Below are 19,417 nucleotides of genomic sequence, written 5' to 3' on the forward strand. Positions count from 1 at the left end.
TCCTTCTGCAGAATTGTTCAAGCCAGGAATCTGTCAACGTGATTGATGATTGTTTAAAATTGCTGTTCCTCTTCCACACACTAGCACAATCACAGAAATACCAGCAAGAGGCTACAGTACTTCTGTTGGATGCCTTGCTGATGGTTTTCTATTTGTCCGATGATAATGCTTCACAGGTAGCAAATCGATATATTTTTCCCAATTTCATATCATGTGTATACTATCGAGTTTGGTGTTAATGTCTGTCTAAGCGGATCCCTTTCAGGAACTTGCTGAAGTAAATACCATCTCCAAGAAGTTCTTCTCTCATTTTATTCAGATTCCATCAGCCGCCATACAGATCAAAGATGTAATGCTGTCAGCACCACCTACAAAAAGACAGCAGCTTCAGGTATTGTGCATTAGTATATACCTGTCATTCATCACGTGAATGTTTTTATTTATACATCTTTTGGATCCTGATTTTCATGATGGCTTCTAATTTTTTTGTCACCTTGCGTTCCATTCTCTTGTAATTTGAGATTACCTTCATGCTATCCAGCTGCTATCCAGCTGCGGTGCAGCTTTCTTTTGATGGGATGTGGGTTTGGGGCATCTTTTGAAGTGCTAAATATCTGCATTCTTTGCATCTTAAAGCAGTCTGTGCTCTTGCCTTTTGTTGTAGGACATGATCCGAGCTTCAGTCAGCCATGGTCAGATCATGGTGCCATTGAATACGAGTGCACAATCACAGCAGAATGTTCAGGATAGCAGTAAAAAACCTGGGTCTGTAGCCATAGGGTCTGGTGCTGATGCAGTCGAAGAGAAGGACGGAAATGAAGTTAGTGATGATGACTGGGATGATGATTGGGACACTTTCCAATCTCTTCCCGCAACTGCTACCAAGGATGATGCAGATTCTGCTATAGCTGTCTCACCTATTCCTGAACAGGGCTCCATTGCAAGTTCTCAAGAACAGATCCATCAGGGAAATACTAATCATGATATTGGTGATATGGATGTAGCAGTGGGCACAATAGAAGGCAGAAAATCTGCTGACAGAGTATTTGGGGAAGCCTCTGCTTCACAATGCTCTAGCCCTAAGCCACAGATCAATAGAGAATCCCTAGAGTCGTCGTATGAAGATGACGAGGAAGTTCCAAGATATCCAGCAGTTGATTGCGTGGAGCAACCGGCGGATGTTCTGATGAATGATAAGACAGTGAGTGAATTGCCGCAGGACCATGACAACCAGTTTGGTTGTAACGAAAGAAACAATGGTGACCTGGAAGATGAGGGCACTGATTCAGCTATCGAAGATAACAAGGAGGATGCTCTTGGAGGAACTCGAAGCTCCGAGGGAGATGCCCTAGATGAAAATATTGCTTGCAGAGATGATTCCACTAACAGTTTGAACAAGAGTTCAGATGTTGTGGTTAGTGAGGGCAGCGACATGACATCAACTGTTGATACTAAGGAGTCTGGGGTAGAGTTAGCACCTTCCTCTCATGGCCCTGGTACGATGAATGCTAGCTTATCCGGGAATCATATCAGTACAAGCAAAGCAAGCGAACACCCTGGTAGTGCCGACGCCGAACCAGAATCATCGGTAGGTGAAAGCTCAGAATCATAACTGAGAGGAACTTGTTGTAGATCACATACATCACTGCAGAGAATTGTATATGCTGATCGGAGGATAGGAAATGAAAAACAAGGTTGGCTTAGCTGCAAGCACTTAATCCTCATTGCCTGACCTTGATGATACAATCCGCGTGCTCAAGCCTGCAGTCTAAAAGAAGTGTCTGCGCCGAGGTGTGGTGAGATCAGAAGCATCGCTCCACGATAGAAGACTCTTGTTCATAGCTACGGGTAGCTTGGGCTTGCAAGTTTGGCCGAGTTATGACGGATTGTATTGTATGTTTGTTCTCACATGTTTGCTGTCGGTTGTGGTTGCATGCTGTAGAGTTTGTATATCGAAATTTTAATACTTGACAGTTCAGACATCAGACGCTGGGGTTGTACACATGTATCTACTGTGCAATTGCTGGCCTCATCTTTGTGTTGGGAATAGGAGGCCAGCTGATACCATGTTTGTATGGGAACCTGATCTACATCATGACATTTTGTTGACGTCATGGATATTCATTACGTTTATATGAAGTCGAGCGCGCGTGTGGCTTGCATTTACTGATGTGTTTATGCGATGTTAGCTTGCAATGCTATGTGTTTACTGATGTGTTTATATTCAAGGCAAAGGTATATCCGCAGAACCTAATAAAATACCTAAAGGTCGACCATTTATATAACCTGTTACTAAAATACAGAAAGTTTGACCCCTAGCACGTTGATGGTTCCCGAACATCCGAGGAGAACGATCGAGCGTGCACATACTTGAGAAGTTCGGCCGGCGACAGGGTTCAGGCTTCAGAGTAGCCGAGGGCGCTGCCGTAGATAACAGTGGAACACCTAAAGATGACTGTCTGTCAGAGAAGCATGCCGATGTAGACATTGTCTGCGAGACAAGAGCTGAGGAAGATATACCTCGGCCAAGCTTGAAATCGCCAAACTTCATCAACGAAAGTTTCTTCACGCTCGGGTGCTCGGGGCCCTTCTCTATTCCGGCCCTATATATATGTCAACGAAGAATCGACGTGGAACTTGAGCTGTGTCAATACCTGAACTTACCGCTGAAATCAGTCGTGGAGCCAAGTGTGAGACGCGTGTCCACTGTGCTTCACCATTTTCACAGAGCAAAAAGAGGTTCAATCCAAAGCGCACAGTCACGCTGACGCTATATGAAGACGTCACAAAACGTTCCTCAGCAAGGGCACCTGAACGTGCCCTTGTAACGCGCAGACGCATCATCAAACGCACCTCCCTTCCAGCAAGGCCAGCAGAAACGAACCCGCATCCGCACATGCGCGGACGGACACGTCCTATTCAGCAAATAGCGAAACGTAGATCGCACGGTTTGTTTGGAAAGCCGAGTGAGCAGCATATGCATATTGATCATTCGGACGTTGATCCGTGACATGACCTCAGGAATATGCCAACAGTACGTCGCCCAAAAGAGTTCTCCACAAAAAGATGATTCATTCATCTAGCCATCCGTCCTTATTTCTGCCTGGGCAATGATATAATCTCTTGGAAAAAGATGGTATGTTCAGCCTTCTATTCCTCCCTGGCAATGATATAGGATCTGTTGCGAACCACATGATCCATGTTAGGTTAGTGGATCACACCTACACCTGTGGGCTGTGGTTGTGTGCTATTACCGGTGGATTTGGATCTCATTCATCCTCTCCCATATGTCACAAACCCTTTTCTCCTTTGCACCTTCCATTAGAAGAAGAAGCCAGAATGGAAAGGGCGATCTACGCACTGTGCATACCAGGTGGGAGTGGGGCATTGTGGATCACAGATGGAGTGGATGAGTATCAAAGCGCACACGGTTTATAGCTGGTCTTCTTCCGTCCATCGGTTTGAGATAGAACTGTTTTGCATGGTCGGGATGGAAAGGGACGCCTGTGCCAACTTTGGAAAAGGGGGCCTAGGCCCATTTCGGGATGGCATGATGACCTTGTGCGTGGGGCCTCAGGTGTATTTACAAGGGTTTGAAGCTTCCTGCGTCGATTCCTCATACGGAGAGGGGTAGAATGGCAAGCAGAGCTAACTGACATGGTTACTGCGTGGCAACGGGAACGAGAAGCGGCATCGGCTATCGTGCATGCCCCACACAATTGGTTGAGGAAGAGGGCTCTGGCAAGTGGGCCCTACCCGTCAATGGAACGTGTGAAAATAAAATTTGCAGAAAGTTCAATTAATGGCCTGACCGAGGACCATTTTGTGCAATTCTTGTTTACCTTTAGATTTTTTGTGGGTGTAAGAAAAGGGCAACCAGAATTGTTTCATAGTCATCTGCACGCATTATGTATCCATATAAAAAGTTCATCATATGGACGGGTTCGTTCCATCTTACAAGTTTATAAACTTTACAAATTGTTCCCGCCTCGCAAGTTCACTTAACCCTGATCCCCGAATTATTAGGAAGAGGAAGATGGCATCGGGCTATCGTGCATGCCCCACACAATTGGTTGAGGAAGAGGGCTCTGGCAAGTGGGCCCTACCCGTCAATGGAACGTGTGAAAATACAATTAGCCGAAAGTTCAATAAACGGCAAAGATAAAATCCTACCGACTGGTGGTTTGCAACAGGCGCGTACGACCTGATGGCCCTTCGATCCCCAACTAGGACGCACACAGTCGCTCGATAATTTCTTTCACAGTCACACACGAGAAAAAGAAAGCTCCCCGCGAGCGACCGGAACGCCCGCCGCCGCCCCTCCCGCGAGCGCCGCTGCCGGCTGCCACCTCCCTCTGACCCGTACAACCCCCAATCGATCCCCTCAATGTTTCATCTCCATCCACGCGAGATTCTGCTCCGTTCGCGCCATGGCTGCCATGGCCGAGCTCAGCCAGCTCCGGCTGTGAGAGGAAGAGAAACGGGAGAGGGAGAAGTCCAGGTGCCCACCACCGCCGGCTGCATCGACCTCAGGCTGGATCCGCTCCCCACCATCGCCGCATGTGCCTCGACCTCAGGCTGCATCCGCCGCCCATCATCACCGCCAGTGCCTGCCGCTCGGGCGGCAGAGGGAACCTCGTGCCGCTGCTCGCCTTGCGCGTCTGAGGGAGCGGCTGCAGCAGTGGCAGTTTTGGCCTCTGAAGAAATTGCAGCAGCTTGCATCTGACGGAGTGACTGCACTTTTGGCCTCTGAATAAATTGCAGATTTGACCTCTGAAGCAACTGCACTTTGCTTCCAATTAGAATACCAAATGAGCAGCGGCAGTAACAGCTAGAACATGCGTACAAATGCATCATTTCAATCCAGACAATTCTGTTTTTTAGCGTTCTTTTCTCTGAAGAAAGTGTATGAGGCCAAGTTCTACTATTAGTTTTCAGAAAATTCAGACTTTCATTGTTCCATTCTCTCTTTGTGAAATGCAGCTTGGGTAAATTAAGAGGTAAATTTAGTTTCAATAGATAAATCTGAGGGACAATAGATGCAGTTTGTGTCAAGTAGATGTTCTATTATATTTACGAAAATGCTAAAATCCGAACCCAGATAACTTCTATGTGAATAGTATGATAATTTAGGCATCATGGAGCTGATAATTTGCATACAAACACCGAGGGGTAATTTTAACCCGGGGAATAAGTTGTTGAAAACATCCCTGACAACTTATTTGTAAATCGCATGGTAATATACACATCGAATACCTCATAATTTAGGTACAAACAACACGAAAACTTTGACGCATGAAAAAAAGTTGTTAAAAACATACCACCGATAACTTTTCGTGTAAATAGCACGATAATATAGGCTCCTGGACATGATAACTTAGGTTCAAACACCACGATAACTCTGCCCTGTAAAAAAAGTTGTTGAAAATATAGTACCGATAACTTCTTTGTAAATAGCATGATAATTTAGGCACCACAGAGCTGATAAGTTGCATATAAACATCGTGGGGTAATTTTAACCCGGGGAATAAGTTGTTGAAAACCACCCCTGGTAACTTATTTGTAAATTGCATGGTAATATATACATCGCGATAATTTAGGTACAAATACCACGATAATTTTGACACATGATTTTTTGTTGTTGTTGAAAATATACTCTTTTTGTAAATAATATGGTAATATACACTCCCGGACCTGCTAACTTAGATACAAACACCACGATAACTTTGACTCGGGGAAAAAGATGTTAAAAACATACCACCGATAACTTTTTGTGTAATAAGCATGATAATATAGGCTCCTGGACCTAATAAGTTAGGTACAAAACACCACAATAATTTTGACCCGTGAAAAAAAGTTGTTGAAAACATACCACTAATATCTTCTCATGTAAATAACATGATAATATACACTCTCAGACCTGATAACTTAGATACAAACACCACGATAACTTTGACTCGCATAAAAAAGTTGTTTGGAAACATACTCCGGTAACATCAATATAAATAACATGGTAATATAGGCTCTCGGACCTGATAATTTAGGTACAAACACCTCGATAACTTTGACCCGTGAACAAAAGTTGATGAAAACAAAGTTTGGTAGGATCTGTGTAAATAACACGGTAATGTACGCATAGCAGAGCTGATAACTTATTAGCCCAGGCATGATAACTTTTGACCCAAAAAAAAGTATTCGAACCATGCCAAAAAACATGGTCTCGCCGTGGCGGATTTTTTTTTGTGAAAACAGATTTTGGATCGAACAAGCGGTCTGAGCTACAAAATATTTTAAAATTTCAAAATAAAAACAATCTATGATGACATTAGTTTTTCCGCACTTTTTATGCCCGGAATCAGGGTAGAAAGCTGGAAGAAGTCATTTTTATGGCCGGAATTTGCCTATGTAAACATTGTGGTAACTTATGTATCATATACGTGATAACTTTCATACCCAGTCGTGGTAACATTTTGCCTTCAAAAAAAAGTTGTCGAAACATATTAACATGGGATCTAGTTTTGAAGGTCTCGTCGCGCCGAATTTTTTATGTGAAAACAACTTTTTGATCGAACCGACGGTTTGAGCTATAAAACATTTTAAAAATTCAAAATATGAGAGAATCTAGAGTGATGTCATCAATTTCGTCTTACATGCATGCATGTAATTAGGCATTGTATTAAGAGTCATGACATGTGCATGAAGAGAGAGAAAAACTAGTAATCACATGCATATGAAGAAAAGTGGCTGCATGCATGCACGCACTAGTTAGGTCGTCCTGATTTGTTGTTTAAAATCCGAACGACCGCGCGTTAGTACAGTTCAATAAATGGACTGATCGAGGACCATTTTCTGTAATTTTTGTTTACTTTTGGATTTTTTCGTTCTTGCAAAAAAAGGGTGACTAGAATTGTTTCGTAGTGATTTGGACCATTATGTACCGTATAACAAGTTAATCACGTCGACTGGTTTGTTGCATTTTGCAAATTTATAGACTTTATAAATTGTTCCCGCCTCTCAAGTTCACTTGCCCCTGATCACCGAATCATATTTACCTCCGTCACAAAAAAATTATCTTAGATTTATCTAAATGCAGGTGTATCTCCGTACCAAAAAGATTGTCTTAGATTTCTCTAGATATGAATGTAAGAGGGAGTATTAGACTTGGGCAGCTGGCGCGACATGATCAACATAGTAAATCAATCAAAGAGATAACCTGGGAAGAGAGCTTAGCATGTGAACAGCCGTGGATCACGCTTGTACCACCACCACCTGATTAGGATCCAGCGCGCAGCTGTCCCGTTTACTTAGGTTTATAGTTATACGTACGGTTTTCCTAATATTATAAGCGGGCAGGCACGTCCATGCTTATCGATGCATCATATCCCTACGGAGCAGGCCATTGATGATAAGCTATCGCCATCACCATTTGTCCCTAATGTCAACCCTTTGTACGGAATCCCAAGCAGATCTTTATGCTAGTATATATGCTACGCGGTACTCCCTCCGTCCGGGTTTATTAGGCCTAAAAACAACTTTTCTTAGACCAAGACACATAGTAATTTGCTCACATGAATTCTTCAATTCCACTCTCAATGCACTCTTTCACATGCATGCAGCCAATGAAAAAGCACGCATGAAGTGTATTAATTTTCCATTCATGGCACCAACAACAATGGCTTTCAAGGCAACCAATGAAATGGTTGCACGCATGCACCTTTCCAAAGCGAGGCCTTCTAAAAAGGGACATGCTTATGATGCTAAGAGGCCTAATAAACCCGGACGGAGAGAGTACTCCGTAAGAGGGAGATGAAGTCCAATTTTGTTTGTCGCCCTTTCGTGGATGATTTGTCGTCACGTCTGCTCTTTTAACTAGATTTTGCAAGGATTTGAGTTTTTGTTTTGCTTGTGGTGTCATATACCTGGGGTTCAGTTATTACTATTAGCTGAAAACCAATCGTATGTATTCATCTTTGTGGATGTTTTAAGATGATTTCTTTTAACACGGTACAAACGCATGTTCATATATACGCGCATACACTCATCATCCATGCGAGAGAATAGTTATATATAGACGACCTCCATGCAATAACATAGGAAGTTATGCGGCGCCAGCTCTACAAGTCTAACGGACATGTCACGGATATTCATGGTATACACGCACTCCAACGCTACCACAACGTGATCAAACACAGAAACCATGTGATGCGCCATAGATCCCAACAACGAAATGGGACTATATCACAACTTGCACACTTAATTAAAGCTACTTGGTACATGAAACCCTAGCGTGTGTTCTTGTTTAGCATCTGGTTGATTAATTGTTTTTCTTCCGTTTGTGAGGGTTAATTAGTATCATGAACGCTTCATCTAAATTTGATTGAGAAACGCATGACTTTTGCATGTACCATGAAGAAAGCTAAGAGTTACTTGGAGAACACCTATGTATATTCCCGTAGAAAATTTTATGTCAGCACTTGTGTTTTTCTTCTATGCGACTTGCGACTTCTTTGCCTCCAAACACGGGTCTTGTTGTCCGTACCAAAGAAATTTCAAGCACTCAAATGTGGCGACGCTGACGCATTTGGACCAGGTACGTACGTCTACATGTACGGCAGCTCTTCTAGCTACCTTGTTGCTCTCCAGTTCCAGCACACTAGTCATGTATATCCTCTTCTTAACTAATTGCTCTTGCATACACAGTATATAGTGCTTCCTCCTCCGTCCGGAAATACTTATCATCAAAATGAATAAAATGAGATGTATCTAGACACATATTAGTTCTAGATACATTATTTTTTATTCATTTTGATGACAAGTATTTTTGAACGGAGTAGTATGAACGTAAGCTTCATATATGACGTGCCCTTCCGTACAAATGTTCGTCGACTTCGATCGGGCGCTAATTTTCCGTCTGTGACACACATGTGATTTTGACATTAACGTTAGCGCAAGCAACCAATATTGACTGGTTCAGCTCATATAAAACACAATATTCAGCTAGTCAAAACGATTCTTTGATGCACCCAGGGCCCAAAGACACCTGGCTTTTATTTATGGATTTCTACAACATAACCAAATAGATAAAAAAACAGATTCTTGGACAAAAAAGATCGTATGAAGATGCATGCTACATGTTCATTTCATGCTACATGTAGAGTATTTGTTCTTCAAAGGTGAAATAATTTCGGACGGCCGAAAAATTAGTGTGTAGTGTCAGATAAATTACGAGTACATAATGCACATTCGCTGGATCAATCTTGGTGGGTGTACAAGGATAAGTACGGATGCTTATATACCAAAGGAAAATTTGAATGAAGAGTTTTTTTTAATGAAGAAAGAGGCTTGTAGGCAGCTGGGGCGCGATATGTGTCAAACACACATAATAGCTGGTTTCTCTTGATTATGGATGACTGAAAGAAAATAATATGACAATTATCATGTAGAGTATTATTCCACCACCAATTTTAGCATAACAAACATAACTTTATTCTAATAATTTATCGTCTAAACTACTGGCCCTCTTGGGCTTGAAAAAAAAAACTACTCGCCCTCTCCGGAAAAGATTCCCTGTGAGCGAGCCTACCTATGAAAACCAAAACCAACCTGTCCTGTCCTTTGAATTCTGTAAGCCTGGTTTTCAGTAATGAAAATCGGAAGGGGAAAGCCCTTCTTTGATAAAAAGAACCCTATGAAAACCAAGGCTTAGGCAGTAAGGAAACTCTTCATTAATTAATTTCTAATAAATTTTCTTTCCAAGCATCTCCCCTCAGGCTGGTCGTAATGGGAGTATTATAGGTAGTATCACGCATGCCAACTAAGTAATTTTGATGAGGTGTCATGGAATTAAATAAGGAAAGAGAAGCTTGAGTATCATATTATGATACCGTATCATATTAAATGATGTGTTACTTTGTGTCATGCATGACAATAAATGTAGTCCTATATGATACCAACATATGATATAATGCATTTCGGATGTAGTATCATACAGTAGTATCATATGCATGATACTAGTATATGATACTCCGCATTACAACCAGCCTCATGATATAGTATACTCGGTCAAAGTATTTGCATGTGACATTATTAGTAAATTATTAGATAAAAGACCCAATTGAATGGTTTGTGGTCAACCGAAGAAGTACGGCGACTGATCTAACCAACATGATTTTTTTAATAAGTGAGTAATTATTTTTGAATTAAGCATTGAATTTTGTTAATTTGAGGGTTGTCATTTCAACATTGGTTAAACCTAGAGACCCCATGTTGAGAAATATTAGTAACAAATTGATGTGCTCGTGTAAGCATTATCATCATCATCATCATCATCATCATCATCATCATCATCATCATCATCAAGTTCCACTTTCTTCGCGAACCAACCTATGGTTGGATGGTTAGTCACTTTCTTCGCAAACCAACTTATGGATGGATGGTTAGAAGGACGGTGGTATCCCCATCCACTAGGGTTCAAGTCATAGAATTGACATTGGTGCTCGCATCATTCCTAATTTATTTCAGGCTTCGGGTGATGTTCGCTCAGTGGGAGGAGACATTTCGGTCGACTACTAGACACCTGTAGTGACTTCGTAAAATCTCAAGATGCTATGCCGGCTCAGTCTCTCGAAGGTTCTCATAAGGGTAGGTTGTGCGTGCGTGCTTTCACAGGAGTGACGATATGCTTGTGTATATGAATGACATCAATTGTAATGTGTTCGAAAACAATGTTCCATTTTCTTCAATAACTGGAGGACTACATGCGTCACACTATCTATACAAATAATTCAGGATGCAAATAACTGGAGAGCGTTCATCAGAAGAGGGGACCATGGCGAATCAATCACCCCCACCCCAAGCAGGGAGCGATCAAATGTTTTTGTTCAATGGAAGCAACCCCCACAACGAGAGCAACTAATTAAGGAGTACACTTTCGGGAGCCCTCGCAAGGGTCACTTAGGGTGGGGTGAGAGCGTGTCGGGAGCCGCCGCCATGTGTCACGCTTTGGGCTCTCCCTTCGATTTTTTCTACTAGTTGACCCGTTGCGCCAAATGGCGCAGAGACCCGCTAAAACCATGTTGTCGATGAAAATAGTTTCATTTTGCAGACGCTGGTAGTAGTAAGCCTATTTTAAACCATGCCATATTGAAAATGGCACATAGACCTGTTTATTCCATGTTAGCGATGAAAAGAAATCCATGGTTTAGTTGATTTCGTTACGGGCAAGCACATATGGCAACAAATTTAATCTCTCTTAATTGAAGAAAATAGGGGCTTGCAGCCAACAAAATATATCTACCCCTTCGAATTGCTCTTCATTGGCTATTGCGATCTGGAAATGTCTTCGATTAGTTCTTCATTGACTATTGTCGTAGCTGAACAATGCTCTTTTTCTTAACCTATTGGATCCAACCCCATGTTTCTTTAGAGAACATAACATAATTACAATAACATCAACATGAAATTTACAACCAGGCAAACACCTCATTTCTTTATAGCAAGCAACATGAAGTTCATCTTTCGCAGGAAAAGTGCATAAGACATCCATATTTCCACTGACTACAAAGTGAACAAATTCAAACAAACTTGACTCGGTTAGTAGCATGTTGCACATGTTATATTCATAAAAATTCTATCTTCATTTGATCACGAACTACACAAAAAATCACATAGAGTAGCTTCCAAATATGACATAGAAGCTGCAGCTGCGTACCAACTGAATATTGAAGGAGATTTCTCCTTCTTTGTTGTTTATTTTTGGCACAACAATCCAAAATTTCTGATGTAGAAAGTTGGATGTTGGTTTTACTACCATTTTTATACTTTAACCACCATTAATGCAAACCAGAATGTGTATCTTTCAATAATCAAAAACAACAAAAGAGCCAGTGTGCATCTATTCTTTCACCCACAGAAATAAGGTCTCAGTTTACAACTATTTTCGATGCATCAAGATTCAAAAGTTAAAGTAAACTACAGGGCTAATATAACCATTCCATACACTAAGAATAGACCACGAAAGACATAGAAGCACACAAGCACAACAAGGGAAACTGCTTACATTCAAATCATCACAATAAGCTCTTGAGATTTCTTACGGCCACCATAAGTTTTTGAAGTGGCAGATCAGCCCAACGGAAGTGGACGGTGTGTGTCGGCCCCAGAGCCAAGCAGCCTGCCTCGCTGGCTAGTGCTATTGCCGCTCTCGTCCTCTCATCGACGAAGGCGACGACACTCATAGTAGTCCAGTACTTATAGTGAAAGCAAGTGGTATTCTAAATAGTATACTGAAATCTGAATTTAGTGGGTGGCATGTATGTATAGACAACCTAGCTACTCCAGCTTCAAAAGAATCAAAGTTCCAACTCCAGAACACAGATGACCATTACAGACCACTTTTCAGTACCACCATTCTGGCTTTACAATCGCATGGCAACCAAATTGGTACTCCCGGTTTTTCCAAAGCAACTACTCTACTGACCCTTCATAGACACAACTCAATTAACCGGGTGGGCCAACGTTAGAAAAAATTACCATTATCTATTTCTAAAACATAGATGAGCAGTATACCTAATTATTTTAGTCAGCCAACAATTTTGTACCAGATGCAATCTTCAAGTATATACTGGGGCCAACTTATTTGTTGATACTAAGAAATGTAAAAAGAAGCTAGAGTAGCAAAGGTATAGAGGTTGTACCAGTCAGTGAATCTGCACTATTTGGAAGAGCGTCACACGGATCCAGCTATCTCTAGTCAGAGACGCACCAAAGTCTGACCTGACAACCCCTCTTTTCTTCTTTAGCAAAGGAAAGCTCCACGAGAATTGAATAACTTGAAATAAATAAGCGACAATTAAATGAGGCAACTAAGGAAAAACTTAATTTTTTGTATGCCTTCTTTTTACTGACGGTAAAGCCGAGAATACTTCCAGTCACCGCGGACAAAGTAAAACAAGACACATATTACTGAATGTACTTATATGTTCTAAAAGAAAATACTAAATTAAGAAGATAGTATATTATGGTGTTCCACTACCTACTATGTAATCTCTACTGATGAGCAGACGCACTACAAAGATCCAATCTTTTGTGCAACGTGTAGATGTAGGCAGACCTTCAAAGAATACCGCTTGCAGTTTGAGCCAGCTTATCTCAATTTAGGCAAGTGTAGTAGGAAAAAAAATGAAGAGATTAATACACAAAATAGCCTGTAGTTTAAAGAATCAAATTCAGAACATAACTTCCAGCTATATCTTCAACAAAGAAATTTAACTTGAACATCATAAGGGAATTTATTGCTATACCTATAGGCTTTCGATCCCTGTACAGCTAGTGCAGAGCAGTCACTGCTTTAATTTCTTCTTTGTCCCAACTCCCTTTGCACCACCAGAGTTTCTTAATTTCAAGGTGTGTATATACAGACAATTCGACTGTCCATGTGAATTTAAAGTACATAGATAAAGATACAAGAGAAGCTGCAGCACCTATTGTTCTTGGGGATCTGAATGTGATCATCCTTTTCTTCAGAATCAAGCGAAGAAGCATCAGCCTGACCATCAGGGGTGGCCTGAATCGCAAAACAAAATGGATCAGGAAGCAAAGATGTGTATATACAGCTTGGCTGCTTCGTCAGACTGGAGCACAGGTTCTTATGGTATAGATTTGAGTAAAGTGTGCCGATGCTGAATAGACAATCTAAGGCCAGCCGTGGAGCTCAATAACAACCTAGATTATGTATGAACATCCGAGAAAAAAATCATTAGTTTTCCTAACATTGCGCATCTAGGGGAGGTGGGGAGGATGGGAGCACACCCGAGACAATCGCTGCATTGTTGTATACCAATGATGGCCGCTATCACAGCCGGCATAGGGATCACCTACCACTCAAAACCCAACCCTTCCATGGCATACCTCATCATCTGCAAAACAGCCAAGTAGAAAAATAATTTTGTAAGCAGTTAAATCTCTTTGAGGTAGGCATTACAACAACTAGCAGGTTGTGCTGCCACCTCCACACAAAGTTACTAATTCATCTTAAAGAAGAAATCACATCATGAGTTGGAAACGAGACAACAAAATCACTAATTTGCGCACTCTGCACACGGAACGCCCAACGCCGGTGTTGCTTCTATCAAGTGGAGGCCAGCTCCTCGGCCCAACTCCGGGTTTCAACAATTTGACTAGCACAAAACAAATTATTAACATCCTGCATGTATATACGTCTACTGTACAACAACTCTTTCGAGGAAATTCTGTTTTTGTTCATGGTAAAATTTGTTTTTTGTTTACATCACTGTGGATATAGGTGTACTACAGCAGCTCTTACAGACATTAGCACAAACAATTTGCAGGCAAACTTATACCTGGCAGAACACAACCCATGAGAAGGCAAAGTTTCACCACGAAAACATAGGAATGCATTATACAAGTGCAAATCGCCATGGTTATTGGTCTATCAACGAACAACAGTTCAGAGAGACAAATGCTAGCAAGGGATTGCAGAGAATTTTGCTATATGCTCTTTTCTTTGTACAAATAACTTAATATATTTGGTGCTAAAGTTACTAATTCATCTTAGAAGAAGGAATCCATCATGAGATGGAAAAGGAGAGAACAAAATCACTAACTATCATCTGAGATCAAGACGAATCCATCTAACAATTTAGAAATTGAGAGAGGGGAGAAAGGGAGTCGAGCCTACCTCGGTGTTGTGTATCGTGGGGAGCCGCTGGTTGTGCCTTCATGGCAGGAGGCGCTCCATCAAGAGCTACCACTGGTGCCATGGCTTTAGTCCGCTTCCCAGTTGCTGGCGCCATTCCGCAACCACAACGACAAACTTGGGAACAAAAAATTTGAGAAAGTAACAATCGAGGACAAAAGCAAGCTTGACAGATGCAAAACGACCACATTCTGAAACTATACTTTAGATCCAAATTACAAAGGAATAAAATAATCTAATAGAGCATAAACATCATGTATCTTTAGTAACAAATTTTAAGATCATGGTACCGCATAAAGCCAGAAGGCGCTTAAAGATAAGAAAGATTGCTTCAGACGCCTATACCTAGATAGGAGTGCAGACAACATAGAGAAGTACAAGATGGCGAAGAAGGCCGCAAAGCGAGCTGTTGGTGAAGCAAGGGGTCGGGCATATGAGGACCTCTACCAACGGTTAGGCAGGAAGGAAGGTAAAAGGGACATCTATAAGATGGCTAAGATCCGGGAGAGGAAGACGAGGGATATTGGCCAAGTCAAATGCATCAAGGACGGAGCAGGCCAACTCTTGGTGAAGGACGAAGAGATTAAGCATAGATGGCGGGAGTACTTCGACAAGCTGTTCAATGGGGAGAATGAGAGTTCTACCATTGAACTGAATGACTCCTTTGATGAGACCAGCATGCGTTTTGTGCGGCGCATCCAGGAGTCTGAGGTGAAGGAGGCTTTAAAAAGGATGAAAGGAGGCAAGGCGATGGGCCCTGATGTATCCCCATTGAGGTGTTGAAAGGTCTCGGGGACATAGCGATAGTATGGCTAACCAAGCTTTTCAACCTCATTTTTCGGGCAAACAAGATGCCAGAAGAATGGAGACGGAGTATATTAGTACCAATCTTCAAGAACAAGGGGGATGTTCAGAGTTGTACTAATTACCGTGGAATTAAGCTGATGAGCCATACAATGAAGCTATGGGAGAGAGTCATTGAGCACCGCTTAAGAAGAATGACAAGCGTGACCAAAAATCAGTTTGGTTTCATGCCTGGGAGGTCGACCATGGAAGCTATTTTCTTGGTACGACAACTTATGGAGAGATATAGGGAGCATAAGAAGGACTTGCATATGGTGTTCATTGAATTGGAGAAGGCCTATGATAAGATACCACGAAATGTCATGTGGTGGGCCTTGGAGAAACACAAAGTCCCAGCAAAGTACATTACCCTCATCAAGGACATGTACAATAATGTTGTGACAAGTGTTTGAACAAGTGATGTCGACACCGATGACTTCCCGATTAAGATAGGACTGCATCAGGGGTCAGCTTTGAGCCCTTATCTTTTTGCATTGGTGATGGATGAGGTCACAAGGGGTATACAAGGATATATCCCATGGTGTATGCTCTTTGCGGATGATGTGGTGCTAGTTGACGATAGTCGGACGGGGGTAAATAGGAAGTTAGAGTTATGGAGACAAACCTTGGAATCGAAAGGGTTTAGGCTTAGTAGAACTAAAACCGAGTACATGATGTGCGGTTTCAGTACTACTAGCTGTGAGGAGGAGGAGGTTAGCCTTGATGGCCAGGTGGTACCTCGGAAGGACACCTTTCGGTATTTGGGGTCAATGTTGCAGGAGGATGGGGGTATTGATGAAGATGTGAACCATCGAATCAAAGCCGGATGGATGAAGTGGCGCCAAGCTTCTGGCATTCTCTGTGACAAGAGAGTGCCACAAAAGCTAAAAGGCAAGTTCTACAGGACGGCGGTTCGACCCGCAATGTTGTATGGCGCGGAGTGTTGGCCGACTAAAAGGCGACATGTTCAACAGTTAGGTGTGGCGGAGATGCGTATGTTGAGATGGATCTGTGGCCACACGAGGAAGGATCGAGTCCGGAATGATGATATACGAGATAGAGTTGGGGTAGCACCAATTGAGGAGAAGCTTGTCCAACATCGTTTGAGATGGTTTGGACATATTCAGCGCAGGCCTCCAGAAGCTCCAGTGCATAGCGGACGGCTAAAGCGTGCGGAGAATGTCAAGAGAGGGCGGGGTCGACCGATTTTGACATGGGAGGAGTCCGTTAAGAGAGACCTGAAGGATTGGAGTATCGACAAAGAGCTAGCTATGGACAGGGGTGCGTGGAAGCTTGCTATCCATGTGCCAGAGCCATGAGTTGGTTGCGAGATCTTATGGGTTTCACCTCTAGCCTACCCCAACTTGTTTGGGACTAAAGGCTTTGTTGTTGTTGTTGGTACCGCATAAAGCCAGAATTAGACATATCAGATTGAGTCACTCACAAAAGCAACACCACCAAATTTAACTTTATATGTTCTTCCTAAGATCCGCACATATCATTTTTTCAAATCGATGTCAACAATAGGACCGTACTGCAGAAGCAAAGAAAGAGAAAATTAAATTGACATGCCGGAATGCTTGACTAAGAAGAAAAATAAAAACATATTGTGACACCAAATTGGCATGCCTTCTGGTTGAATATTGTTCTACATGGAGGTTCAGTAATCCTTCTTACACGAAAAAGTGAAATTCCGTCCACATGTTTTTCAATTTAGCAACCCTTAACCTAATATGCCGATTCAAATATAACAAAAAGTTATGAACCCGTAACATCCCTTGTCTGTCTGCTAATGCAAATTACAGTTTAAGCTGATAACAGACAGGACCATCGTAGGTACAGGTAAAGAAACCTACGCTTCAACCTTTGTTGTATTATAGGATACCAAGCTAAATAGGACCGAATCATGTAATGTACTTTGAATACTAGAAACCTGAATGCTCTAGACGAATCTATTACAGTCCAAACAGCAGAAAAGTAGTAATACAAGGACAGTAGATTCTCAATCAATTCACATGATCAAAAATGTGAAGTTTCTGTTACTTTGTCCATACAGTCTCACCAAGATATTTGCTACAGAAGTAGATTAAACAATGGCATGATGCTCTAAAATCTGAATTTTGTATTACTTTGTCCATATAGTCTCACCGTTCTAGGTATCCTCAGTTGTAGAGGGTCTGCACTGCTCCTGTTGAGAGCCGGGAGGAGGGAGAGACGACGTACAGCAGCGACACGAACTCATGAGCTCCTCGCATATCAAGTACATAATCAATTCCTCTTGACAAAATACATCAAACAAAATGGGAAAAAGGAAAATAAATTTAAATATACTGATGCTCCAGGACTTACAAACGTTTTTGTCACTAAATCTGCTACAACGCACAAATATGCAAGAACAGCCACCGCAAAAAACACATCTCATACCAGAATTTCCATGAGATATGTTAAGTTTATCGAATAAAAATTGATAGGAAGGTCTATCCTGAAAGTCCTACAGCTGAAAGGAGGGTAACACATCAGGCAAACGAACAAAAGCCACATATGTAAAGAAAGCAGCTCTAGGACAAACCCGCCCCCCTTCTCGATGAGGAAAAAGCGAGGTGCCAAACAGCCAAAAAGACAACAAAAAGCCTTCTAGTAATCTAGCTAGATCCGAGAGCATCTTCTAAATAGGAAGAGACAGAATCCCCTTTGCAGGAACATATGCGAGGTACCCAACAAAATCAACGAAACAAAAAAATTTTCCTCCAGAGAAGCCTAGCTAGATGTGAGCATCAGGTAGACAAAAAGAAATAAAAATCCCCCTAGCAGATACCTAGCTAGACCTCATCATCTCTCTGAAAGGAAAAGAAGAGGATGAAGCACCTAACAGAGGAGGGCAGGGGGGAGAGGGAGCAGGAGGAGAGGTGGAGTGGGAGCTAGAAGAGAGAGGTCACATGGGGAAGAGGTAGTTCCATCCCGACCTCCTCCCCTCTGCAGCTTTTTTGACCTTGTGGCTCCTACGACGGCTCTTCGATGGTGAGTCATTGAGGCTCTTCCCATGACGACACGACCCACTCTTGCTCGACACCACGGTCGCCGGAAACAGGGGACCAGACAGTAGCTCACCCCGCCGGCTTGTCAACGGCTCCCCAAGCAAGCCTCGGCCAAGAGAACGTTGGCGTTCCATCTCGTTCTCCTCCTGGCCGGCGGCGGCGCCCCGGAGATCCTTGTCGACCGCGCGCACGATGCGGAACAACTCGTCATGGCGGGAGGCGGCGGGGCCGAGGCCGGCGGCGGCCGCCTGGACGAGGCCCTCGGCATCCGTCACTCCACCAGCCTCTACTACTTCCTCCTACCGGCGGACTCCCCACGGCTTTCTTCCCCCGCCCTGGCCCGGCTGCCACCATGGCATCTAAGGAGGGAAGGCGGATGAGGCAGGAGGGAGGAGTGAGAGGCACGACGACCATGGGGAACCGTGGAGAAAGGGCTAGGGTTTGTTGCTTTGGCGGCTGATGAGGGAGAGAGATCGAGGAGGGAGGGGATGCCGCGTGCGGGCGAGGGGAAAGGGTGAGGGGCTGTCGAGGACATGACCTGCCGTCCTGCCCCACGACGTGCACACGGCGCGCGAGGAGAGGGCGCTCACTCACCCCGAAACGGCCGACCCAGCCAATCGCGGGCGAGGCCGAGCCCACAGGTCATTGGCCCTCCGAAATTTCTGCACGGTGAAAACCAGTCGCGAGGATCCAACGCATCAGATCATACAAAAGACTGTTTTGATCATCATCTGACGGCTCAGAAGGCAGGAAATCGAGGGAGCGCTCAGGAGGGCGGGTCGCCCAGCCTCCTTTTCTATTTAAATACGTGTTTTCGCTTTTT

General features: G+C 43.0%; 1 protein-coding gene and 1 long non-coding RNA gene across 5 annotated transcripts in view; one reads left to right on the forward strand and one right to left on the reverse strand.

The window, feature by feature from the left end:
• Window positions 1-2,139, forward strand: part of LOC123156705 (protein SWEETIE) — a 42,061-nt gene extending 39,922 nt beyond the window's left edge. For all 3 annotated transcript variants that reach the window (XM_044574863.1, XM_044574865.1, XM_044574864.1), the window contains exons 46-48: window positions 12-176; window positions 266-391; window positions 665-2,139. In XM_044574863.1, coding sequence (XP_044430798.1) covers window positions 12-176; window positions 266-391; window positions 665-1,612 — 1,239 coding nt within the window. In that variant the 3' untranslated portion in view covers window positions 1,613-2,139. The remainder of the gene's footprint in view (window positions 1-11; window positions 177-265; window positions 392-664) is intronic.
• Window positions 2,140-11,866: 9,727 nt separating this feature from the next.
• On the reverse strand, window positions 11,867-19,073 carry LOC123155513 (uncharacterized). 2 transcript variants are annotated; one of them, XR_006477474.1, is made up of 4 exons: window positions 17,708-19,073; window positions 14,699-14,833; window positions 13,482-13,916; window positions 11,867-12,794 (listed from the first exon to the last, which is right to left on the reverse strand). It is a non-coding gene; the product is annotated as an uncharacterized lncRNA (long non-coding RNA). The 2 variants fall into 2 exon arrangements; XR_006477473.1 differs by having other exon boundaries at window positions 11,867-13,916.
• Between the last annotated feature and the right edge of the window lie 344 nt (window positions 19,074-19,417).

The sequence above is a fragment of the Triticum aestivum genome, chromosome 7B (assembly GCF_018294505.1).
Source record: "Triticum aestivum cultivar Chinese Spring chromosome 7B, IWGSC CS RefSeq v2.1, whole genome shotgun sequence".
Taxonomy (NCBI): Eukaryota; Viridiplantae; Streptophyta; class Magnoliopsida; order Poales; family Poaceae; genus Triticum; species Triticum aestivum.